The sequence below is a fragment of the Panthera tigris genome, chromosome D2 (assembly GCF_018350195.1).
Source record: "Panthera tigris isolate Pti1 chromosome D2, P.tigris_Pti1_mat1.1, whole genome shotgun sequence".
Lineage (NCBI taxonomy): Eukaryota > Metazoa > Chordata > Mammalia > Carnivora > Felidae > Panthera > Panthera tigris.
The window spans coordinates 51,424,881-51,451,677 of NC_056670.1; the positions used below are offsets into that span (position 1 = coordinate 51,424,881).

At 42.3% G+C, this 26,797-nt stretch overlaps 1 protein-coding gene across 2 annotated transcripts in view; it reads left to right on the forward strand.

Moving 5' to 3' along the window:
• The window catches only part of TNKS2 (tankyrase 2), a 72,030-nt gene extending 63,314 nt beyond the window's left edge, over positions 1-8,716 (forward strand). Inside the window, exons 26-28 of one of the 2 annotated variants that reach the window (XM_042959774.1) lie at positions 512-668; positions 1,362-1,407; positions 8,529-8,716. In XM_042959774.1, the coding sequence (XP_042815708.1) occupies positions 512-668; positions 1,362-1,407; positions 8,529-8,659 (334 nt within the window). In that variant the 3' untranslated portion in view covers positions 8,660-8,716. Of the gene's footprint in view, positions 1-511; positions 669-1,361; positions 3,742-8,528 lie in introns of those variants that run through there. The other variant, XM_007080094.3, reaches the window with a different exon arrangement.
• Positions 8,717-26,797: the final 18,081 nt, after the last annotated feature.

Below are 26,797 nucleotides of genomic sequence, written 5' to 3' on the forward strand. Positions count from 1 at the left end.
GAATTAGAGTAGAAATAGAGTAGTTCAGAGGCCATTGGTCCCAATCCAACTGAAAATTTTGGTGATTTGAATTTAATGGTAGCCAATTAAGAGAATTAGTTTCAGATATAATTAAGAATTAAGAGAATGAGTTTCAGATATAATTTGAAGGTGGAATCAACTAGACTTAGTTGGATAAATGTCCAACTTTGCAAGCTACTTCATGGGGGTTCCTTAAATTTGCTTCTCCTTCTCACTTGGGCTGTGGTTTGTGCTTTTGCTGGGATACAAACGAGTGGAGTCTCCGTCTCTATAAGGTCATTCCATTCTCAGTTGTTATAGTTAAAATAAGGATTAAAGTGACAGATTCATTAATGAGAGTAGAAGACATTCTCACAAAGTTCTTTTAAGGGTGAAATGACAAAACAACTTGTGTTTATGTATAAATACATTAAAAAGCTTATGCAGTCTACACAGACAATGTCTTATACTGCCTTGTCTTCAGAGAGATCTTTTCCCTTCCATGTTATAGGCAGCTGCTCTTTTGCCGGGTAACCCTGGGAAAGTCTTTCCTGCAGTTCAGTGCAATGAAAATGGCACATTCTCCTCCAGGACATCACTCAGTCACTGGTCGACCCAGTGTAAATGGACTAGCTTTAGCTGAATATGTTATTTACAGAGGAGAACAGGTAATTCAGTTTTATTTGCTCATCTTCAGAAATTATTTAGAGCCATACTTTAACCTTTTCTTAATCAAGAAGTCCCTTATTTTCCCATTGTCAACATTTTGTTCTCTCCCGCGTGTGTGTGAATAGTTTTTCCTGAACTGCTTGAGGGAAAGTTGTAGGCTTGTTGCTTTACCCTTACGTACTTTAGTGTGTATTTCCCCAAAACAAGGACATTGTCTTAAAATTATCAAAATCGGGAAAATACCATTGTTATAATATTCTATCTAACTTACAGACTTTATTCAGATTTTGCCAACTACAGTAGATCTTTTTTCTGTTTCTTACCTTCTGTAAAATACAGTTAGTCAGAATCCTGTATTTAGTAGTTAACCTATCTGTAGCAAAGAAGCAAACAATTCCCTCTTGCTCTTAGTGACACAGATCCAGTCTCTAGAGCAGTGTTCTTAACTGAGGAAATGTAGCAGAATCACCTCAGTTATTAAAAACAAACACATACTTAGTATTCATCCTAGACCTTCTGATTCAGAACCCAAGTGATTAGAATCAAGGTAAGGATGTTTTGAGAAAATGTCCTTAGATGATTCTGATCCACAGCACTAATTTAGAACCTCTTTTCTAAAGTTTGGAAATCCTTATAGTAAAATGTTTAAAAAAGTTTGTTTACCAGTGTTTAAATTGATCTTTCTCTTCCAGGCTTACCCTGAATATTTAATTACTTACCAGATTGTGAGGCCCGAAGGTATGGTTGATGGATAAATAGTTGTTTTAGGAAACTAAATCCACTGAACCTAAAGTCATCTAAGCAGCTGGTGGCCTATTAAGTTTTACTCCTTTGCTGAGAAGTGTCATCTTGTCCACAAGCCTGTGGCCAAAGGATAAAAAAATGTGAAAGAAGTTTAACATTCTGACTTGATAAAGCTTTAATAATGTACAGTGTTTTCTAAGTATTTCCTGTTTTTCAGCACTTTAACAGATGCCATTCCAGGTTAAACTGGGTTTGTCTGTACTAAATTATAAACAAAGTTAACTTGAATCTTTTATATGTTATGCATTGATTCTAACAGAAAGTGTAATCCCCTCAACAGACTCATTTTACTAATATAGTACTGTGTTCTTTAAAACACAGCATTTACACTGAATACAATTTCATTTGTAAAACTGTAAATAAGAGCTTTTGTACTAGCCCAATATTTATTTACATTGCTTTGTAATATAAATCCGTTTTAGAACTGCAGCGGTTTACAAATTGTTTTTCATATGTACTGCCCATCTGTACTTCATCGTGCATCATCATGATTGAGTGATCTTTACGTTTGATTCCAGAGGCTATGTTGAGCTATTATTAGCAAAGACTTGGTCAGTTAGGAAAGATTGATATATCAGATTTAATTTGCTGATGGAAGCATTTATCTCTCATTAGAAATCTTTCCCATTTCAGAACTTACTTCATAAATACTCTGGGGATTTAATTTCTGGTACCTTTGTATGTATAAGACACATTCCAAAGAGCTCTAATTATGAACGTCCTGATAATTCAAGATACTTCTTTACTGGCTTCAAACTCCCGGGTTTCACATTGGAAAATTCTGTCATTTCATTTTGTAAAAATGAGAGCAAGTGCTTCTGTGTTTTAGAGGCTGAATCCTGCCAGTGAACAATTATGGTGTTCTTTTCATGGAGTGTAAGTAGGAAGTTACATTTCAGAGGTAGGAACGGTAATTCTGAATAATTTTCCAATGTATTCTAATTACCCTAAATCTAAAGTGGGGGGATGGAAGGGGAAGCGAATGAGAGTGGGTCGTTTTTTATCCTAAGTAACTTTCTCTTGTTTTTTCTCCTTGGCCTTACTGTTAGAGCCGATCTTTACACCGTAGGTAAACTGAACCCAGAACCATGAAATATAGGTGTCCCAGTTCTCTCCAGGTCGCCTGAATGGGCAGGTGCTGTGAGCCATTGCTTCCTGGTCCTCGGTTGCCTCATCATGACACTAACAGTCAGTTGGAAATACACTTTGTGTGTGCACCACATGGTGACCAGGCTTGTTTGGCAGCTGTGGAGGGGAATGCTATCCCATAAAATGCCATTCCTGTTTTCTAATGTAAAACTGTCTTTTCCATGAAATAGGTGAAAGCATCTTGGTACAGAGACATGAATTATAGCTTGTCAGTCTAGTTGTTGACTCTAGCTCCCTCAGAAAGCAAGGCAAGATTTTTACCGACTTACGTCTCTGTAAGTGGGAATGTTGCCCTTCAGTCTCTGTGCCAGTTCACTTTTGTTTTACATTTTATTCCGTCTCTAAATTATCTGGCCCTTTGCAGTAACTTGTACATAAAGTGCTAGAAAATCATGTTTCTTGTCCTAAGTGAGAGTTAATCAGAGTAAATGCATATCTGGAGTTGTTTCTATGATGTAAATTGTGATCATTATTTAAGAGGTCAGTTCCTGACCTGGAAGTGCTTTTATACAGTTCTCTAATAATTGCAGTTATGATCCTAAAGTAATTTCTTGGAACACAAATGGAGTATGCCAAATTTTATATAATTTTTCAGATTCTGGAAGCTTCCAGATTTTATAATTAGAAGCTAATGAGATGAGTTAATGGAATTTATATTTACCTACCTTATCTCTCAGCATTGAGCCCGTTACTCACCCTGTAGGTGAATCTGGAATTACTTTTCATGGAAAATCATCGAGATCTTTGAGTTTATGATATTGCAGCCTGTATTGTTTCATCTAATCCATTGCTTAATTAGTGTGTTATTTTTCTATGAATGATTATATTGTGGTTAATATGTTAGCATGGCAATATTTTCAAATAGCTTTTGGTTTGTTGACAGTTTGAGGGATTTTGGGGGGTGGTTGGGGGGATTTTTTTTGGAGTTTTTGCATGAAATATCATACTTTATAATGATGGAATTGCTTTTTCTTTTGTCTTGTGATTTTTTTGGGGGGGGGAGTGAGAATTAACTTTTTGTGTGGGTAGTACTATTATATCCATCTTGGGTGTCTTACTTGTACTGTATCACATTCCATACCTTCATTTAATTCTTAATAAAGTGTTCATTTGTTTTTCTGGGTAGCATGGTAATTACTGGAATAGTATAAATGTTTTGAATGGTCTTGAGAAAATGGATTAAGATCGCAATAAACCACAATTGCAGGAAAACAATGCAGTTCTGAGTCTAACAGTGATAGAATGCAGTTTAAAATTTGAAATATTGAGTTTTGTGACCATAATCTCTCAGATGCTTTAATATGTGATGCTTTTAGACATTTACTGTATCCAATACAACTTTCAGCAAACCTTAAAGGTCATTCCCAGGAAATTTATCTTCTTCTAAAGCGGAATATATATCTACATTTTTTTTTTTTAAGTAGGCTACTGTAGGCCCAACATGGGGTTTGTACTCACAACCCTAAGATCAAGAGTTGCATGCTGTACTCACGGAGCCAGCCAGGTGCCCCTAAAAACAATTTTTATAAGTTTTAAAATCTTAAAGTTAGTGGTACTTATTACTCTTAAAGTATAGGGACATCTGGGTGGTTCAGTCCATTAAGCGTCTGACCTCAGCTCAGGTCATGATTTCGTGGTTCATGAGTTCGAGCCCCACATCAGGCTCTCTGCCGCCAGCATAGAGCCTGCTTTGGATCCTCTGTCTCCCTCTCTCTCTGCCCTTTCCCTGCTTGCACACGCACTCTCTTTCTCTCTCTCTCAAAAATATTAAAACATTTTTAAAAATTATAGTAATGTATGTATTTTAGATTACAGTAGAAGTGTTCACGTGTGTGTGTGTGATCAATTCTTTGCTTTCCCTAATAATAGAATAATGGTGCAAATAACCTATGAGTCATTTGGCTTTGAAAGATTTTTCAGCAGCTTAGTCTTACTCCTTTAGTTAGGACAATATGTTTGCTTGCTAGTTCCTAAGCATCCTAGTATATGATACGATACAGTTCTTTTCATGGTGGTGAGGAAAGAAAACATGTAAATAAATTCCCATAAGCTTTTGTAATTAGTATTCCTGACTGGCCCTTTACCTTTTGTTCTCTCTGTTAGAGAACAAAAGTGACGAAGAAAGCAAGTAGGAATACTGATTCTTCACCAGGAGAACGGTCAGACTCTTTTTCCCCAGTTTGGTTTAGTTTTTAATATTTGACTTGCTTTATGGATTGTCAAACTTCTAAAACCGTGCAGTGGAGGCATCCTGGCTTGGGGTGCAGAGTGGAGGCGTCTCAGAGACCCAGGTTGCTTGTGCTCGAGCTCCCCACCCATCCTCTGCCTCCCCTTCTTCCTTTGGAGGGCAGGAGACCTGTCATATTCTTATAAAGTTAGACTATAATGTGGCCTTTTCGCTGTCTGCTCAATCTCCTCCCCGCCCCTCCTTTTCATGCTTACTAGCTTAGATAGACAGTGACCTAAAATACTTAATTACACCCTTTTCGGTGGTTCTTGCTCCTCACAAGCCACCACTGTCAGAACTGTCTTCCTAGTTCATCATCCACCCACAGCTGCCCTCCCCGTCACACACAGGCACAGAGCCCCCCACATGGTCTGCTGGTAGAGCAGTGCTACAGAGAAGTGGAGAGAACTACAAGATAAGCCAGGAAAATACCCACATAAAAGAAAGAGATGAGAAATAGAAGAGGGCTGAGAGAGATGGAGTATAGAAGATCCAACTTAAAAGAATATAGGAGGGAAGAGATTTGAAGATTTTTGTGCAATTTATTAAAGACATAAAGTTGAAGCATGACATACCAGGAGAGCACATGAAAACAAATCTACTTCTAGACATGTAGTGGCATCACGAAAGGCGAGAAAAGTCAGGGGCACCTGGGTGGCTCGGTGAGTTGGGTGTCCGACTTCAGCTCAAGTCACGATCTCACAGTTCATGGGTTCAAGTCCCACGTCGGGCTCTGTGCTGACAGCTCAGCCTGGAGCCTGCTTTGGATTCTGTCTCTCTCTTCTCTCTCTCAAAAATAAACATAAAAAAAATTTTTTTAATGTTTAAAAAAAAAGAGAAATATAAAAGCAACCAAAGAGAAAAGACATTACCTGCAAAGGAATAATTACATTAACAGCAGGCTTTTCAATGACAGCAATATAGGCCAGGGGACAATAAAATAAGCGCTGAGGGGGAAAAAACGAGTTAGCTATGAATTCTACACATAAAGGAGTATTTAAAAGGGAGGATATGGGGCGCCTGGGTGGCTCAGTCAGTTAAGTGACTGACTCTTGGTTTTGGCTCAGATCATGATCTCATGGTTTCGTGAGATCAAGCCCCTCATAGGGCTCTGCTGACAGCATGGAGCCTGCTTGGGATCCGATCCCTCCCCCATGTGTGCCAGCTCTGTTTCTCTCAAAATTAAATGAAAACTTCTAAAAAAAAAAAAAAAGCTAACAGGGGCGCCTGGGTGGCTCAAGTTGGTTGGGCGTCCGACTTCAGCTCAGGTCGTGATCTCACAGTTCGTGGGTTCAAGCCCCGCATCAGGCTCTGTGCTGGCAGCTCAGAGCCTGGAGCCTGTTTCAGATTCTGTGTCTCCCTCTCTCTGTGCCCCGCCCCCCCACACACACTCTCTTTCTCTAAAAAATAAACATTAAAAAAAATTTAACAGCTGCAGGAGGAAGAGTAGACATTTAAAGGGGCGGGCAGGGAGGATAAAAACGCATTTTCAGGTTTTGCTGAAAGAACTCATAGGTTTGTTTTTTAGGAAAAAAGGCAATTGAGTCCAGAAGGAAGGAGTTAAATGCAAGAAGCAGAGTGAACAAAGAAATTGATAGGGCCGCCTGGGTGGTTCAGTTGGTTGAGCCTCTGACTTCAGCTCAGGTCATGATCTCACAGTTTGGGTTTGAGCCCCACGTCCAGCTCTGTGCTGACAGCTCAGAGCCTGGAGCCTGCTTTGGATTCCGTGTCTCTCTGTGTCCCTCCACTGCTCTCTGTCTATCTCTCAAAAATAGACATTTAAAAAATAAACATTGGGGGAAAAAATTGGTAAACGGACTGAAATACTCATGTAAAAACAGACTGTTTTATTAACTGATAGAGAATAATCTTCAAGACATAACAAATGAAAAACAAAAGCAAGAGGTTGACCAGTATAGATGGTTTCCTGTTTTTTACTGCTATTTCTATAAAAGGAAAAAATACAATATACATTTGATTCTTTATGCATAAAATGCCTCCAGGATACACATAAATTTGGGAGGACACCAAAGGTGTTAAAGACTTCACTATATATCTGTTTAAAATAAGTGTTGTCTATAAAAATACTACAGAAGTAAAGAATAGATTTGAGGTTTTAAAAACAAGGAATTAGGGGCACTTGGGTGGCTGGCTCAGTCGGTTCGGTGTCCAACTTCAGCTCACACCATGATCTCACGGTCCGTGAGTTTGAGCCCCGCGTCGGGCTCTGTGCTGCCAGCTCAGAGCCTGGAGCCTGTTCCAGATTCTGTGTCTCCCTCTCTCTGCCCCTCGCCCCCTCACGCTCTGTCTCTGTCTCTCTCAAAAATAAATATTAAAAAACAAAAACAAGGTGGAATTTAAAGTACTACTTGACAATGATATAGGAAGATAAGAGAAACCTTAAAATGTTGATGAACTTCAGTATGCATATTACATTTTTAAGGGTAATCAGAGTGGAAATAGAATTGTAAAGGTGAAAAAGGGGTAGAAAAAATTGAATACTCCAGTAGAAATGGAAATAACAGGCAATGCATGTCCTTTTTCTCCCCAGAGGTATAAAAGAATCCAGGATCAGTAGGAAATATCTATAAAGGGCTAAGAATAGGCTAGACATGCCTGAAGGGGGTTGGGGGAGAGGGCCAGAGATGGAGAATAGAATTAATGCTCTAGCAACTAAGTGTGATATTGGTGCAGGGATAGGCTCATTTGACCAATTGAATGGAGTATATATAGGATTTTTATACATACCAGAGATAGCATGACAGTATCATTATAATGCAGAAAGAAGGGCCTTTTCAACAAATTGTTATGGATAACCATATGAAAAAACACATGTATTTGGATGCATAAACAAAAATTCTAAATGTATTTTCTATAGGGCTTCTGTAGGAAAAGTAAAGTATGTTAGATGTTGAGAAGAAACTCTGGAAGACTTTCTGATTTGGAGACAAAAGAGAACTTTTAACTGAGTTTTAATGAATGCTAGCCCTAAAAGAAAAGATTGATAAAATCATATTAAAATTAAGAACATCTGTTCATTTAATAACCTCTGTGAAGAAAGTAAAAAGGCAAGTCACAAAGTGGGAGAAAATATGTGCAGCACATGTAACGGGCAGAGAAACTCAGACTGTATTAAAAACTGCATATATAAATCAATATGTATTTAAATCAATTTTCTATATAAGCCAAAAGCCAGCCTCCTGCTTATGAGAGAAACAGAAGTCAAGAATCAGACGAGGGCTGTCCATCATCCGTGTTTAGCACTCTTCTGGAAAATGATAAAGGGGACAGTCAAGCTCTTTTTACTTACAGTTGATACACTGAAAAACTCAAGATCACCTGAAAAACTGCTAGAATAAGAAAATTCAGTAAGATGAGTAGGTACAAAATTAATAAGCAGTAAGTAGAAGGCTTCCTATTTATACACAAAAAGCAGTTTTAAGATGAAATGGAAGGACGATCCCATTTATAATAAATATATATATATATATATTACATAAAACATATTTAATGCTACTTAGAGACAAAATAAGTTGGCACAAACAGAGTACCATATGCTGTTCTCGGACGGAAAGATTCACTATTCCAAAGATTTCGTTTCTCCCTTAATTAACATGTAAGTTTCCCATGACCTAATAACATATCAAACCTTTTCTTTTTTAATGAAATGAACTAACAGTTTCAGGTGAACGGCACAGCGATTCCACAAGTCTGCTTCGCTGTGTGTGCCACCAGCGTGGCCGCCGCGTGTTACCATACGGTACAACTGCATGGTGGACCTTTAATCCTGCTGACTTACTCATTCCGTAACTGGAAGCCTGTGTCTCCCACGCTCCTTCACCCATTTCGCCCATCCTCCACCTCCTTCTGCAACCACCAGTTTGTCCTCTATTAATGGTCTGTTTCTGCTTCTGGTTTGTTTATTCACTTGCTTTTTAGATTTCACATATAAGTGAAATCATATGGTTTTTGTCTCTGTCTACAGGTCAACCTTATTGAGGGAAGGAGTAGAAACCCATACAAATTGATTCTAAAGCTCCCATGGAAAAATGAATGTACGAGGATTCTTATTAAATATTTAAGGAAAGAGTGAAGGGCTACTGGCCGTATCACATCTTAAGAATGTTCTTGGGGCGCCTGGGTGGCTTGGTTGGTTAAGCATCCGACTTCGGCTCAGGTCATGATCTCACGGTCCGTGAGTTCGAGCCCCGCGTCGGGCTCTGTGCTGACAGCTCAGAGCCTGGAGCCTGCTTCGGGTTCTGTGTCTCCCTCTCTCTCTGCCCCTCCCCTGTTCATTCTCTGTCTCTCTCTGTCTCAAAAATAAATAAATGTTAAAAAAAAATTTTTTTTTTTTTAAATGTTCTTAAACTGTTATTAAAACAGTAATCCTGACACATAGGATAATCACAGTGGAATGGAAGAGAGCCCAGAAGGCTCAAATCCACTGTATGTGATAAAGGTAGTATATTATGAAATTGTGGGAAAGGTAATGGTCTTGCAACAACTGAGGAGCCATCTGGAAAAAACAAGCCTTACTCCTTATGTCAGAATATTTCAGGTGAGTCAAATGTGGCATGGTAGAAATGAAACTGCAAAGTTACAAGAGAAACACAATATTGCTAATCTAGGTGTAGGGAAGATCTTTCTGATGTAACACAAAACCCAGAAGCTATGAATGAGAGGATTGATAAATCCAACTTCAGAAAAATGTTACGTCTGCAAACAAAAAGGTAAATAATGCCAAACTGACAAATATTTGCAGTGTGCACAGTAGACAAGGAATCGGTTCTCTTTTACATAAAAAGGCTCCTGAAAATCAAGAAGCAAAACAATAACCCAACAGAAAATGAATATACAGAAAAGGCAAGGATGATGCCATTTAAGGGAGAGAAATTCAGCTTACTCATAACTCTACAACAACACCTCTATTAGCAAAGATCAAGGAGTGATACTCAAAGTAATAAACACCCTGAACACTTGTCAATCAAGACAGATTCAAGATTCCCTCTTCTGCCTGGCGCCAGTCCTTTAGATGGTGGATTGTGGGAGGGAGCGGGGGGAACGGAGCTGCCGAGCTCCCCGAGAGAACGAATCGTTTAGGGGGCTTGGGACAGAGCTTGTTGCCAGTGGGTATGGAAATGATGGTACCTAACCAGTACAACACCACTGGTGCAGCACAGCTACCTATCAGACCTGGTGGAGAGTACCTCTCTCGCATTGTTGAAAAACAACCTCGGAAAACAGCGTTTGCCCAAATTGTGAATGGACATACCCTTTCGTGAGAGGACACATGGTAAGGAAATACATCGCAGCCTTATTTGAAATGACAAGAGTCGTAAGTAACACATGTATCAGTAGGGAACTGGTTAAGTAAATTACAGTGCATGCATACACCAGAAAGTCTGCAGTCATGAAAAGCATGGGTCAGTCCTATGTACTGATGAAGACAAATTATTGAGGAAGGGAGTGGGGAGGGAAGCAAGATTCAGAGCAGTGTGCATGGTGACTTACCATTGTAAAAAAAATAGAGGAGAAATATCAACATGCAGACTTGTTTGTCCACAGGCTATCTCTCAGGAGTTGGGAGGAATAAATGGCAAATACATGGTAACAGTAATCTGAGAGATCTGGGTGGCAGGATACCTACAGATGGAAATGAAAGCTAATTTTCCATGCTGTATTCGTTGGACTTAGAATTTTGTACTACAGGGGCTCATTTAAACATTATTTGTTTAGGGCCGCCTGACTGGCTCAGTCGGTAGAGCATGAGACTCTTGATCTTGGCGTTCTAAGCTCAAGCCCCACGTTGGATGTAGAGATTACTTAAAAATAATATCATAAAAATAAAGATATAGGTAGTACTTGTTTAAAGATGAGGTTTAAGTTAGGTAATATCGAAGGGTTCTTTTAAGCTCCAAGTCTGCTAAAGTGTGACCAAAACTGAACTGAGAAGTCACCCAAACCTGCTTCATCTGCCATCTGCCTCTTCCTGGTTCATAGCCTCCATTCTTCCCGTTGTTCAAAACAGGAACCCTGGGTCTTCATGTTTCCCTCACAGCCCGAGTCATCCCATTTAGATTCCCTGCTTTCACCCTTGTCCACCACGCCCGTTGCACGTCCCATGCTCTATTTTCTTTCTTTCTTTCTTTTTCTTTCTTTCTTTCTCTCTCTTTTTTCTTTCTTTCTTTCTTTCTTTCTTTCTCTTTTCTTTATTTCTCTCTCTTCTTTCTTTCTTTCTTCCTTTCTCTTTTATTTCTTTCTTTTTATTCTTTCTTTTTTTCTTTCTTTCTTTCTCTCTCTTCTTTCCTTCTTCCTTTCTTTCTTTTTAGTAAACTCTAGTCTATTTTCAACTCAGGAACCAGAGTAATCCTGTTGAAGCATAAGTCAAACCATGTCATGCCTCTTGTTCAAAATTCTGCAGTGACGCCCCACGTCACTTAAAAAGATGATGTCCTGGGGCACCTGTCTGGTTCAGTCAGTGGAGCATGTGACTCTTGAGGCTGTGAGTTCAAGCCACACATTGGGTGTAGAGATTACTTAAAAATAAATCTTAAAAAAAAAGGTGGGGGGGTGAAGTCCTTTAAATGCACAGCTTGACATATATGACCTGCCTCTGCCACCCCTGTATCACCATGTCCCACTCTACCCCCCTGGCCATGTCAGCCTCTGAACAGGCAGGCATGCTTCCCCCAGCCCTGGCCTTTGCAGGTACTATTTCTGCTGCCCAGAATGCCCAGCATTCCCCGTGACTTACTCCCCTGCTTCCTTCCTTATTGTTCAAATGTCACCTCAGGGAAGACTTCCGCAACCACCTTATTTTAAATGTATTGCAACCTCCCTCTTCCCCAACTCGCTCCAATCCTCCTTACCCTGCTCTGTTTTTCCAATTAAACAGTTTATAAATTCAACATAGTGTATTTATTATATTTATTGCCCATCTCCCCCACTGAAAGAGAAGCTTCACAAGGATGGATTGCAGTGATGTAGCCCAATGCCTAGAACAGTGACTGACACAGATAATAAACATGTGGTTAATGAGTGGTCTTGTATGTTCTTCACTCAATTCTTTTAAAGTCTACTTACCATCATATAGCTAATAGTGGCATTGCCAGTAGTAACAATTGTAACAACATGGTTATTTATCAAATCCACTTCCAGCAATAATAATATCAATTGTCATAATTATGTATCCAATTCACTGTAGCAATAATATAATATCAATAATTATTTTTAAAGTTCACCACCAGTAACGTAATATCAGTAATCCCAGTTACCATGTATTAAGTCCTTACACCACGAGCCAGATAATCCCACATAGATTATCTTTCAGATAAGGGAACTAGAGCCCAGAGCCAAAGCTGATAAATCTTTTCAGATTCCCTTCCCTCCGTGTTCCTCGACCTTGTAAGCACTCTTGGCAAGCTGTATGGAGTCTTTCCTCGAGACTCTGGGGAAATGCTATTTGTTGCCTGAACCGTGCGGAGATGCCGGATGGATAAATCTCTGACTTTTCTGGTACTTCCAGTCTGCGGTCATGCGGAGTTATTGCTGTGTTCCTCTCCCAGAGCCAACATTTCCTCCCATCTCTGTGCAGGTTCAGCCAGAGGAGCTTCATGTCCCTACAGGCAGAACACCAGCCCAGTGTGCCCTCAGTGCCTCCCTCACAGAGGCTGGAAAGGATGTTTTGGGGGTTTTGTTTTGTTATGTTTATTTATTTTTGAGAGAGACCGAGCACGAGCGGGGGCGGGCGGGGGCGGGGGGGGGGGGGGAGGGCAGAGAGAGAGGGAGACACAGAATCCGAAGCAGGCTCCAGGCTCTGAGCTGTCAGCACGGAGCCTGATGCAGGGCTTGAACTCACGAACCACGAGATCATGATCTGAGCTGAAGTCGGACACTTAACCGACTGAGCCACCCAGGTGCCCCTGGAAAGGATATTTTTACTGAGGATCTCTTTATCAGCTGAATTTTAAACTGACCAATCGTCAGAACAGATGGATTCTGGATGAAGCTGTAATCCAGAGGTTGAAACTGATTTCTGTTGGCACTTTCAACCCTATCTGTCAGGAGCAAGTGGGAACTCTCCTGGGGAGTGTTCTGTCCCAGAAAGAAAAGATTTCTTCTGTTCTGACCACTAAATAAAGGGAGAATGAATCTAGGCAGAAATGAGCTGGCTGAAATTTAATAGATTTTAGTATAAAAAGGCTAGCAGATTGCAGTGGAAGCAAATATAGTCAATTTGTATTTATAGACAGGGATTAAATAAACTAATCCGACAGGACTCTTTGCAGGCAGTTGTTCGGGAGCAAGACAGATCCATCTGCGTGCAAAGAATTGCGAATGAATGAGGATCCGTGGCTCGGTGGGCAGGCAGAGCATAGAGGAGGCCACCAGTCCGGATAATCAGACATTCACATTTCCCACTGTTTTGTTCTATTGTATCCAAATGTGAGAAGCTGCTTTCCAGTCCCCCACATACAAAGCTCTTTATTGGACTTTACTGAGGCATGATCCTGACTGCTTTACTGAAACTGCCAGCCTCAGGAGGAGTTTTGCTTGATGGCGTCTGGCAGCTTGGTTTTGCCCCCAAGTAGATTTATGAGCTGTGAAAGATGGTCAAATTAACACCCTAAGCATTCCTGATAGGATTAGGCAGTCGGAGACAAGCCTGCATTTGCATACCACCCAGATACAGCGCGCAAGTCTTTGTGCCTTCCCAGCCCTTCTGGGTGGGGTGTGGAGAGGGCGAGTAGGAGGTGACACCACAGTCCCCTCTCCAAGCTGGCAACACAAAGGGTCACAGTGAGGTTCCAGATGATGTTATTTGGTATTTAACATCTTTTAATGGCAGCATCTCCCAATCAAAAGGACTGAGCTGAAGTGGTAAATGCATCCCCTTTCAGGGCTAGCTACTGTGCATGACTCCCCAGGGAGAGAGAGAGAGAGAGAGAGAGAGAGAGATTGTCTCCTCTCTGGGGTGGGATTGACTCCTCCCAATTGCCCAAACAAGCCTGGAGGGTGTGAGAGTTTGAGCCTTAAAAACATACATTTACATAATACTAATTACCGATTGTTCTGACTGTAACAGTAAAGCACATTCATTGTAAAACTTTGGGAAAGGCTGAAAATTACAGGAAAGTGAAAATCACCCATTATCCTGTTTCTTAGAAATGGGTAACTTTGGGGCACCTGGGTGGCTCAGTTGGTTAAGCAACCTATATTCTTGATTTCTGCTCGGGTCATAATCGTACCATTCGTGAGACGGAGCCCCATTTCGGGCTCTACACTGACAGTGAAGAGCCTGCTTGGGATATTCTCTCTCTCTCTCTCTCTCTCTCTCTCTCTCTCCCTCTCTCCCTCTGCCCCCCTCCCCCGCTCGTGCTCTCTTTCTCTCTTTCTAAAATAAAAAATGTTTCAAATAGAACTAAATAATAAGGGTGAATATATGATTTCAAGATGAGGAAGCATAAAAGCATTCTTTAAGAAGTTATAAATCAAGGGGCCCCTGGGTGGCTCAGCCAGTTAAGCATCGACTCCTGGTTTCAGCTCAGGTCATGATCTCATGGTTCACGGGTTCAAGCCCCGCAGTAGGCTCTGAGATGAGAGCTTGGGATTTTTCTCTCTCCTCTCTCTCTGCCCCTCCCTGCTCACACTCTGTCTCAAAATAAATAAGCTTAAAAAAAATAAGTTAAAAATCAAAAGATTGAGCAATATGGTTACATTTTTAAATTGAATTTGATATGTAAAAAAAAAATACATAAATACAAAAAAGGAATTCAAAATAGACCAGAAATATGACCAAAAAAGTTCAACTTTAGAATTAACAAAATCGGAGCACCTGGGTGGCTCAGTTGGTTTTGTACCTGACTCTTAATTTCAGCTCAGGTCATGATCCCAGGGTCATGGGATTGAGCCCCTCATCAGGCTCCACACTGACCGTGAAGCCCGCTTACAATTCTCTTTCTCCCTCTGCCCCTCTCTTTCTCTCTCAAATTAAAAAAAAAAAAAAAAAAAATTTAATGGTTGTCATTTAGGTAAAGAGTCTGATATATAACACTACACAGTAGATGATATTTGTTATTACTTCTTTTAATATCTAAAAAGGAAGTCTGGGAAATGCTGTTTTATGATTTACAGATTAACCTCCAGAGAGGTTACACCAATTTACACTCCCACCTGCATATAAGAGTACCCACTTTCTATACTGTGAGGCCCCCCCCAACTGAAGAGTTACATCACGACATCACTATATATATATATGTGGGTCCCCATCATAGAGGCAAGGGATGATTTGGGTGGTAGGTTATTTATGTAGTTTAAATTCCATTGGAACCCTCTAAGGAATGGAGGGGAGCCAAGAAATCCAAAACTTTGAGTAAAGAGGATTGGAAAATACCTTCCTGATTCCCCAGGACTCTTAGTGATATAGTGGGCCAGGAATGAACGGTCAAGAAAGAATTCTTGAAACGTTTTCAGTGCAAAAAAAGGTGGGGCTTTTTAAATTACTGTTTTATTTTTGTTATTATTATTATATCACAGGGACAGGACCCATGGGCAGAAAGAGCTGCACTTGTGCCTGTGAGAAGTGACTGATTAAATACCTTTTAGTGTGGGCTAAGGATAGCATAAGTCTCTAAAGCTTTCAGGCCCATGAGGGCCTAGCTGCTACTGAGATAAGGCTATATTTACTACTGCCTAGAAAAACATCAGACTTGAGACCCTTCAGATGTGTATCAGCGGGCCAGATGGTGTTTCTTTTTTTTTTTTTTTTTAATTTTTTTTTTAACATTTATTTATTTTTGAGACAGAGAGAGACAGAGCATGAACGGGGGAGGGTCAGAGAGAGGGAGACACAGAATCTGAAACAGGTTCCAGGCTCTGAGCTGTCAGCACAGAGCCCGACGCAGGGCTCGAACTCACGGACCGCGAGATCATGACCTGAGCCGAAGTCGGCCGCTTAACCGACTGAGCCACCCAGGCGCCCCTGGTGTTTCTTGTCGTTGTTGTTGCTGTTGTTTAAGATTTTTAATTTTTTTTTAAGTAAACTCTACATCCAACATGGGGCTCGAACTCACAACCCCGAGGTCAAGAGTTGCATGTTCCTCCAATTAAGCCAGCCAGGTGCCCCTCAATGGGCCGCATGTTTGAAAGATGATTGCTAATATATAGTTTATGGCTATCAGAGAAAGGGACACTAACAAGAGCAAAGCTGTAGCGGTAAAGCAACCAGGGAAGTCCTTGAGAGAGCTGTGGGAGGGTTACAATCTGTAAGCCTCAGGAAATCTCCCTGGAGACTGTGAACTGCAGCCAAGTCTGGCCTTTGTTTCCTTTTCTCCCATCCTTTCCCCCCACCGAACAACTTTGACCCTTAAGGTTGTTGACAATGGAAGGTCCTGTCTTCTGTGACTTCCTCCTACTGAATAGGGGCATAGAAATGTCCCTACCTAATGGTCAACATTGGTCAGTTGGGAATTTAATAGGAGTTATGGAGAGGCACCTGGGTGGCTCAGTCAGTTTAGCGTCTGACTCTCGATTTCAGCTCAAGTCATGATCTCACCATTCGTGAGTTCAAGCCCCACATCAGGCTCTGTGCTGACCGCAGGGAGCCTGCTTGGGGTTCTCTCTCTCTCTCCCTCTCTCTATGCCCCCCGCCCCCGCTCTCTCTCTCTCTCTCAATAAATAAACATTTTAAAAAATAACAGGAGTTATGGAAGGCTGACGCACCTGTAACTAGAGTTGATAACATATAGGAGTCTCCTTAAACAGAGAGGATCAACTGTCAGCTTGAAATTATGTCAGTGGAGGAGTCTCGGCACCAGGTGAAGAGGCATCGGAGAAACAGCAAAACGTGATTAGAGTAACAAGAAGAAAAAGAAGCCCAAACAAGAGTCCTTTGATAGTTGACCAAAATCCCCCTCCTGTCCAGGAGCTTCACCAGTCAGTAAGAGAAAGGGAGGGGTCTTTTAGAGCACCAACTCGAGTGTTCGTGACAGTTAGAAACCCAGAAATATTTTTGTGGTAAGCCGGGATGTATACACGGCATTCCGTTTTTATGATAACACGCGTTCTACCGTGTACAGCAGTTAAAACGTCTGATGCCATCCTATTTCGTAATATTGCCCTGTGCATTTGTGCGTGAGTGAAGCCAGTCAGAACCTTAATGGTTCGAGAGTATGAAAAGGTCCGATCTGTGGCCTGGGAGATTCCAGGTGGTACTGACTATAGGCCAGAGAGTGACATTGTGCTTTGTTATAGAGCTATCACAAAGTGTCTGAGTCATAGATGACATCTAAGACACGGTTACAGAAGGAATGCCAATCTGCGCCCTGAAATGGGGAGACCCAACAAGGCAGACTGGACGTACTCGATACCAGCAGAATTCCACCTATCCAGCAAGCTGTTTGATTTTGAAGCATAATGCATAGCCCATTGTAAGAAGGAATTACCAGTATAAACCGGGGCAAAGAGAATGAGAAAGACAGGTACAACCTTCATTGTCCTTTGAAGAGAAGTATGAGAGCTTCCACAGGTTCACAGGAGTAAGAAGACACATTAGCTGGCACACTGGATCCCTGTGAGAAAGATAACAGATTTAATTCTTGATATAGGAGTCCATGAGGAATGTCCTTCTCATTTTATGGCCGGGAGAGTACATAAAATGACCTCGTAGGGGCCCTTCCATTTTGGAGTTAAATCCCCTACTGTATTAGACTTCCAATCATTTATTTTTTATTTATTCATTCATTCATTCATTCATTCACTTCAGAGAGAGAGTGCGAGTAGGGGAGAGGGGCAGAGGGAATCTTAAGCAGGTTCCATGGTCCGCACGGAGCCCAACTCAGGGCTCTATCCCACGACCCTAGGTTCATGACCTGAGCCAAAATCACAAGTCAGACGCTCAACTGACCGAGACACCCAGGTGCCCCTAGACTTCCAATCCTTTCAATAAACTGTGTCTCCTGGATTTACATGAAGTGGGTTGTTAGTAACAGTGAAATCAGGGTTGGGGAGGGTATGGTCTAGTATTTGTTTAATATGAATTAACCCAGCCTCGAATAATTTAACGGAGCATTACAATCTGCATCTATTGATAGGTCTAGAGTGAGAAAAGGCTTTCCGTATAATAATTCAAAGTGGCTCAGCCCTATTGATTGTTTGGGGGCAATTCTCATTCTGAGAAGCCCTATGAGTAACAGAGCGATCCAATTTTCTTGAGTCTCAATGCTTAGTTTAGTAAGGTGTCTTTTTAAGGCATGGTTAGCCTTTTCCACCTTTCCGGAAGATTGTGGATGCCAGGCCAAATGCAAATAGGTATTGATTTTTAGGGCCTGAGCTATTTGCTGAGTTATTTCTGCAAGAAAAGACAGTTCTTTGTCACTTTGTAAGAACTAGGTCCAAACCTAAGGACAATCTCCCTTAATAGAGTTTTTGTCACTTCAGTGGCCTTTTCTGTTTTGCAAGGGAAGGCCTCTATCCATCCTATAAAGGTGTCTACATAAACCAGTAAGTATTTATATTCTTTACAAGATGGCATTTGTGTAAAATCTAATTGCTCCCCAGGATATGTCCCCTGCCTTTGGAAAAGGGGGTGGTAAGAATTGATCATGATTGACAGGCCTGTTTTATGGTAGTGATTAGTGGTTTGTTTTTTTTTTAAGTTTATTTATTTATTTTGAGAGAGAGAGAGAGAGCAGGGGAGCTACAGAAAGAGGGGAAGAGAGAGAGACTCTTAAGCAGGCTCTGTGCTGTCAGTGCAGAGCTGGGTGTGGGGCTTGAACTCACGAACCACGAGATCATGACCTGAACTGAAGTCAAGAGTCAGACGCTCAACCAGCAGAGCCACCCAGGTGCCCTGGTAGTGGTTACGTTAATTCCATTAAAGGTGTTCTTAACCATTTGTCCCAGGGCCTTTTTACCCAGGTGAGTAGCCTGATGTATACCCTGCACTAGTTTCCGTTAACTGCTTTTGGGTCTGAAGACTTTTCCTCTATCATTTATTTATAAACCCAGCCTTGTGCATTTTTTGAAAATCCCTGTTCCTGGGATACTCGGATTTCATGATCTGAACAGACAGGGGATATATCTTTTACTGGTGTTAGGACTGGTATGAGACTCAGGCTTTGTGCAATTTGGGTGGCTGTGTGCTGTGCCATGTTATATCCTTCAGATTCCATAGACGTGTCCTTTTGATGCCCCCTGAGGTGACTTACAGCCACCTCTTTAGGGCTGGGGTTGTGTACAGCGTCTAAAAGGGCTATTATTTTAGGTCCACGTTTGATGGGAGAGTTAGGACTTCTTAAGGACCCTCTTTCCAAATTGCCGCATGCTCGTGTGGGACTAGGACGGCATAGTGAGAGGCAATATAGATATTAATCTTGAGCCCTTCTGCCAATTGTAAAGCACGAGTGAGTGCCATTACCTCCAGTTTCTGGGCGGACGTATTTGCTGGAAGGGCTTTGGCCTCAATAGTCTGGGGTTAGACTGACTAAAGCATGCCCAGCTTTTCGTATCCCCTTTTCTATGAAACTCCTGCCATCGGTCAACCAGTGGTCATCTGCATTACCAAGAGGAGAATCTTTTAAGTCTGATCTGCTAGAATAAACGAGATCAATAACTTCTACCCAGTTATGTTCTACAGAAGTACAATGGTCAGATCCAGGTGTAAGGGCAGCTGGGTTTAAAGTCTGACAGGTCTTAAAGACGACTTCAGGTGTATCTACAAGGATAGACTGGCATTAAGTCGGCACCTCCATCATCTATTGATGAATGGCCTTTAGTTGCTGAAATACTTGGAACCTGATGTGAAGCCATCAGTCAGGGACTGTCGCATAGTAAGTTTTCAGGCTTCCTCTACTGGGAGGGCTGTTGCAGCCACCACTCAGAGACAAGCCAGCTACCCTTGTGCTACATTGTCAAGTGGCTTTGACAAATAACCCACTGCTCTTGTTTCATTTCCTAATTTCTGGGTAAGAACTCCCAAAGCTTGACCCTGTTTCTCTGCTACATATAGAGTGAAAGGTTTTTTTCTTCATTTGGTAGAGCCAAGGCTGGGGCTGATAAAAACTTAGCTTTTAATGTCTTGAAGGCCGTGTGCTGGCCTTTAGTCCAGAGTAATGGCTCTTCATCAGGGCCCTTAACTGGCCTAGAGCCTGAATCCAGGAACCCACAGAGGGCAAAAGCCTGCCATGCCTAGGACGGTGCAGGGTTGTTTCTTTGTAGTTGAGGGCTCAAGGTCTAATATAGCCTTTTTTCTGTCAGTAACTAGAGTATGGTCACCTGGTGTTATTAGCTCATATCCTAAATGCTGTACTTTCTGTTTAGATATTTGTGCCTTTTTAGGGGAGACGCGACACCCTCTGTCTGCCAGGAAACGAAGTAAGGTTACAGAATCACTGTCAGACATTTCCTTTGTGGGACTGCAGATGAAAACATCCACATATTGAATTACAGTCCCCGGAGGCAGGGATATATCACGAAGGTCTTTACTAAGTACAGCCCCCAATAAATGAGTACTGTCTCCAAATCCCTGCGGAGAGACCGTCCAGGTTAATTGAGCAGCCTGTGGACTTGAATGTGAGGCCCATTCAAAGGCAGATAGCGGCCGCATCTCTTCACTTAGAGGGATGCAAGAGAAGGGGTCTTTTAAATCCAGTGCCGTAAGCCAATTCGCATCACCAGGGACCCGGGTGAGAAGAGTATATGGATTTGGATCTATGGAATAGGCACCACCGTCTCATTCACAGCTCTCAAATCTTGTACCACCCAATATTCTCCATTTGGCTTTTTTACCAGTAAAATCAGAGTGTTAATAGGAGATTGACAAAGCCTTAAAATACCATGTTTAAGAAGTTTATCAATAAGTGATTGTAACTCAGGCTTCTCCTCAGGGTTTAAAAGGTATTGTCTTTTGTGAGGTATAATGGTTGGGTTCTTTAAAGTCCCTTTAACTGGTTGAGCTTTAAGAGCCCAGCCTGGGACGTCACAGTCCCATCCTGTGGATTTACTTCCTTCCAGATACTAGAAGGGAGATCAGTACAAGGTCTTGGTTCTCCAAGTGTTAAAGAGAGCAAGCCATCCTCTTCTTTAATAAGAGCAGACTTGCTCCCTAGTTTTTACATCAAGTCTCATCCAAGTGAAGGAGTGGAACAAGACGGAAGGACCAGAAAAACATGAGTAACCGATGGTGTTTTGGATGTACAAGTTACAGGCGTTGTCTGGTGGGCACGTTTTAGTTTCCCATTCTGTGTCAACAATTTTATGATTAGAAGGACAAGTAGGGCCAGAGTTCTGAATAAGGACAGAGTAAGTGGCTCCTGTAGCAATAAGAAAATCAATGAGCTTCCCTCCAACATCCAGGGTAACCCAGGGCTCAGTCATTTTGGTGTAAAAGGAGCTGGACCAGCCTTAGGGTCCCATCATGCCAGACCCTCCGGTTTTGACCCAGACGGGGAAGTGAGTGCCTAAGCTCCTCTCCCTGAAGACAACGACAGTCTCTCTTCCGATGCCCTTCTTTTTTTTACAAGCAGGACATGGCCCAGGAACAAAGCCTCTGTTGGGACATTTTCTGCTCCAGTGTCCAATCTGGCCGCATCTGAAACGTGGGGTCTTACCTGACTTCTGGTCTGGAGTTGGCCCTTGCCCCTGGTGATTCTGATGTGGTGGGGAGGGAGTCTGCAAGGGTGTCAGTCAATGCTCAAGCCTATATCTTGCCCTGTAACTTCACACGCTGGTCCTTTTCCTGTCTTAATGCCACATCTCTATTATTAAAAACTGTGGCTACCTCTAGGAGGCGTTGAGTGGGGGATTTGAGGGCCTAAAGCCATTTTAGTTAACTTTCAGCAGATGTCAGGTGCCGACTGACTCATAAAATGCATGTTTAAAATAGTTACTCCTGGGGTGCCTAGCGGGCTCAGTTGGAGGAACGTGAAATTCTTGATCTCAGAGTTGTGAGGTCAAGCCCCACGTTGGGTGTAGCAATTACTTAAAATAAATAATTCTTAAAAATAAAAATAAATAAAATAGGGGCACCTGGGTGGCTCAGCCAGTTAAATGTCCGACACTTGGTTTTAGCTCAGGTCGTGATCTCAGGGTTGTGAGATCGAGCCCCACATAGGGCTTCACGGTGGGCATGGAGCCTGCTTAAGATTCCCTCTCCCTCTTAAAAAAAATAATAATTAATAATTAGATAGTTATTCTCTCAGATGTAGTTGGGTCCAGGTTTATGTATTTACAGATAGCCTCTATTAGGCGACCGTGAAATAGAGCGGGATTTTCATCAGCTCTTGGCGTAACTTCTCAAATTTTGTCAAAATTTACAAGTTTAGTAAGTCCTTTTTTCATTCCTTCCATCAGGCAGGTGATCATCTGATTTCCCTGACTATCCTCCTGCTAGGTCCAGTGTGGTTGGGTAATTGGGACAGCAGTGCCCCCTACTGGAAAGCGTCCCCTCTCGCCATTGCCAGGCCATCAGCAAACTCTTGAGCCCCTGCCAGACCCCGCTCTTTCCTCAGGGATGCAGAAATGAGTTAGTAAGATATATATATCATATATATATATATATCATATATATATATATGATATATGATATATATATGATATGATATATCATATATGATATATATATGATATCTTGCTAGGTCAAATCAAACATAATGGATACTTTGTTGATAAACCTCAATAAATTGAGAAGGATTGCAACTACATGGATGGAACTGGAGGGTATTATGCTAAGTGAAATTAGTCAGAGAAAGACAAATATCATATGACTTCACTCATATGGACTTTAAGAGACAAAACAGATGAACATAAGGGAAGGGAAACAAAAATCATACAAAAACAGGGAGGGGGACAAAACAGAAGAGACTCATAAATATGGAGAACAAACTGAGGGTTACTGGAGGGGGGTGGGAGGGGGGACGGGCTAAATGGGTAAGGGGCACTAAGGAACCTACTCCTGAAATCATTGTTGCACCATAGGCTAACTAATTTGGATGTACATTTTAAAAAATAAAAAATAACATAAAATAAAATAAAAATAAATTGAGAAGGATTTTTGGAATATTATCCTAACTGTTTTATTTGAACCAAGTCTGCTCTGGAGAACAGGACACAGACTCTGATACCGCCCATTTCTCCATTAGCAACCTCCCTGCAAGGATAAAATCCTGATTTAGGGGGAATTCCAGGGAAATAAGGAGTCCCACTCCTAGTGTGTCCAGTAGGGCCAGGTGCAGAAGAGTGGTGAGGGGGGCTCGTAAGGAGGAGGAGAAGTGACAGAATCAACGTCCCCTTTATTTGGAGAGTTCTGAGATTCCTCTGGTAACCTGAGTTCATTAGGAGGAGGAACAGTGAGAGAGTCAGCATTCCCTTCATTAGGGATGGCCTGTGATTCCTCTGGCAATCTGGGCTTGTCAGGAGGAGGAAGAGGCCTGTTGAGACAATCATCATCCAATATATCAGGAGAGAGCTTGTTAGCCTAGTTACCAGCTAACATTCTGCAAGAGGCCATTGTATCGGGGTCCTGATTTAGGTCCATGAAGGCCTGGACATAGGGTGCCTCAGTCCATTTGCCTTGTCTCCTGCAGAAGAGATCTAACTGACAAATAGTATTGAAGTTTAATGTCCCATTAGCGGGGCCATTTTTTCTTCTCTCCTAAGGAGTAGGGAGGCCATGCACTGTTACAGAAGATCAGTTTTTTCTTTTTTTTTTTATTAAAAATTTTTTTTAACATTTATTCATTCTTGAGAGACAGAGAGTACGTGAGTGAGGGAGAGGCAGAGAGAGAGGGAGACAGAATTTGAATCAGGCTCCAGGCTCTGAGCTGTCAGCACAGAGCCCGACACAGGGGTTCATGCAAACTCACAAACCATGAGATGATGACCTGAGCCCAAGTCGGTTGCTCAACCGACTAAGCCACCCAGGCATCCCCAATTTTTTTCTTTCTTAAATCTTGCAACCCAAATTGTTTCCAGTGGGCTAAAAGGCACCCCAAGGGAGGGTCCTTGAGAACTGAGGAAGACAATCTGTGATCCTAGAAAAGCAGAGAAGGTCCATTACCAAGAAAATCCCTCCCAACTCCAGGGAGGTGTCCCATGCAGGATACGTCAGAGGTTCCTGGTGTCAAAGAGACCAGAGGTGTCCCTCAAGTGAAAATCACTATGAATACCGCCTTGTCCTGTAGGAGGGATGCCTCCCGCCCCACCACCCCTGGCTTCCCCATTGCATCCTAGGCTCCAAATGGGTGCCAGTGAATGGACTGAAGAAGAACCTGCTGTTTTAACCCATGGAAAACACAAGAAAAACTTTAGAAGGGGAAATGACCCAACATTGCAAGTTAGTCAGTAGGGGACATTGATGAAAAACAGGAAAGATGGAAATCCATCATGCTGTAAGCGACATTCCAAGTCATGTAGCCTTTTCAGCCAACTTTCCTAGAGAACAGTCCCTGGTTGGGTTTTAATTTAATCGGGTACTGTTTCGGCCGGCTCCCAGGGGAGGTCTCTTGGCCTCCATAGATGTGGATAGGAAGATCACATTAGACCAACGAGGAGGAAATCTTACGCGGGAGTCTTAAGATTGGCAGCCATCCTAGTGACAGGTGGCTGTCCCGAGCCCCAGAAAGACAATTTGCGTAAGAATAGGAATAAAGAGAGGGCATCAAGTTTCCCAGTCTCATTACCATTCAGGCCAGGGTCCTAACTTCCAGCCCAAAGGCAAGCTTTTATTACTCCCCGTAGAGTTAGAGGATTGCAGCCTGAGCAACCAGACGTGAACGTGTTCCCACTAGGACTGTACTCCTTGAAAAGGCCCTGAAATGAAAGGAAAGGAAAAGAAGAGAAAGTACTCACCAACTTTGCAACGAGGCTCTGGGTCCAGTTAAGAAGATTCAGAGCCCACATTCGTTCGTGTGCCAAAATGATGTAACACGGGCTGGGAGCAAACGATCAAGAAAGAATTATTGAGCCGTGTTTGTGCAAAAGGTGCCTTTACTATAGCCTGGGGGCAGGACCCGTGCTCAGAAAGAGCTTCACTTGTCTTGTGAGAAGTGACTGATTAAATATGTTTTAGTTAATGGGGGCTAAGGACAGCATAAGTCTTGAAGGAATTTGGAAATAAAGTTTTCAGGACCATGAGGGGCTAGCTGCTGCTAAGATAAGGTTATTTACTCTTGCCTAGAAAAACATCAGCCTTGAGATCCTTCTGTGGGCCATGTGTTTGAGATGATCGCTAACATATATCTTGGGGAGTGTTTATGGCTATCAGAGAAAGGGACACTAACAAGAGCAAAGCTGTAGCGGTAAAGCAATCAGGGAAGTCCTTGAGAGAGCTGTGGGAGGGTTACAATCTGTAAGCCTCAGGAAATCTCCCTGGAGACTGTGAACTGCAGCCAAGTCTGGCCTTTGTTTCTTTTTCTCCCATTATTACCACCAAGGTAGTCCATCCTGTCTCATGCATAAGCCCCGATCACTCTACGGCATGTTAGAAGATTGTATGTCTGCCATTGGATATTTTTTAAAGCACGTGTTTGGGCTTCTTGTCTTTTATTTTCAGGATTAAATTGTTGTCTGTGGTATGAAATGGGTTTTCAGAATACTACCCTAGTTCCTAGCTTTGTGTCTATGGAAAATAAACCCGGATTTTATTAGTCAAATAAGGACTATCATCTAGGAGTCATGTAGATTGTATGATTAAGTGGGAGGTTGTGTAAATCCATTGTGCTAGAGAGGGGTTCCCAATGCTAGCTGCCATTCGAATCGCCTGGAAAGTTTGAAAAGAATGCTGTGTGGGCCTGGGCCTCACCTCCAGAGATTCTGATTCAGTTGGTCAAGAATGGACACGAAGCACCTGGGTGGCTCAGTCAGTTGAGCATCTGACTCTTGATTTTGGCTCATGTCATGATCTCACGGTTTGCGAGGTCAATTCCTGATGATGTGGAGCCTGCTTGGGATTCTCTCTCTCTGCCTCTCTCTGCCCCTTCAGCTCTCTCTCTTTCAAAATTAAGAAAGACACTTTAAAAAAAAATCTAGGGGTGTCTGGGTGGCTCAGTCGGTTAAGCATCTGACTTCGGCTCACGTCATGATCTCACGGTTGTGGGCTGGAGCCCCCGCATCAGGCTCAGTGCTGACAGCTCAAAGCCTGGAGCCAGCTTCAGATTTGTGTCTCCCTCTCTCTCTACCCCTTCCCTGCTCACACTCTGTCTCTCTCAATCTCTCAAAAATAAATGAACGTTAAAAAAATTTTTTTTTATCTAAAAAAAAAAAAAAAAAAAGGATGGACTTAGACTATTGGTGTATGTTTTTAAATCCCAAACAGTTCTAATGTGCAGCCAGAGTTGAAAGCTGCAGTATTTCATTCCTTGTTCAAATTGCCTTTCCAACTGGGCTGCGGCTTCATGTAGACAGGGGCCACATCAGTCTTGTTCATGACTATCTTCCCAGCACTCAGCACCCAGCCCAATGGCAGGGACATTGGTATTAAATGAACATAATGATGTCCTTTGGAGTTCACTGATTTTTTTAAAGCCTGAATGGCAGCTTGTTTAGACCCAGCACTGGCTTTGGGGGAGGGGCGGGAGGAGGTGGAGGGACCGTAGGCTGTAAGAACCAGTTTGAACAAAGTGTGGAGGTACCTGGAGGAAGCAAGTGAAGATGAGTACATCATGGCTGACCAGGGTATGTGGGGGTTTTAGCAAGGGTTGGGGGCAGGCTCAGCCGGCCTTGAGTGCAGGAAAACTGACTCAGTGTGAAAGGCTGAATTTACTTGCTCCTTGAAGGACCCTGGGTTATCAACTGCATGAGAAAAGTGAAATGTGGGGCCAGCTAAGAGCCTGCAGTAGAGACAGGAGTTGGCCAAACCTAGGGAGCTGTGGAGACGCCTGTGTGCAGAGGTCTGCTTCTGCTTTCCTGTAATTCCAGGCACGAAGTTGTGCTGTAAATCAGAGCTGTAGAGCC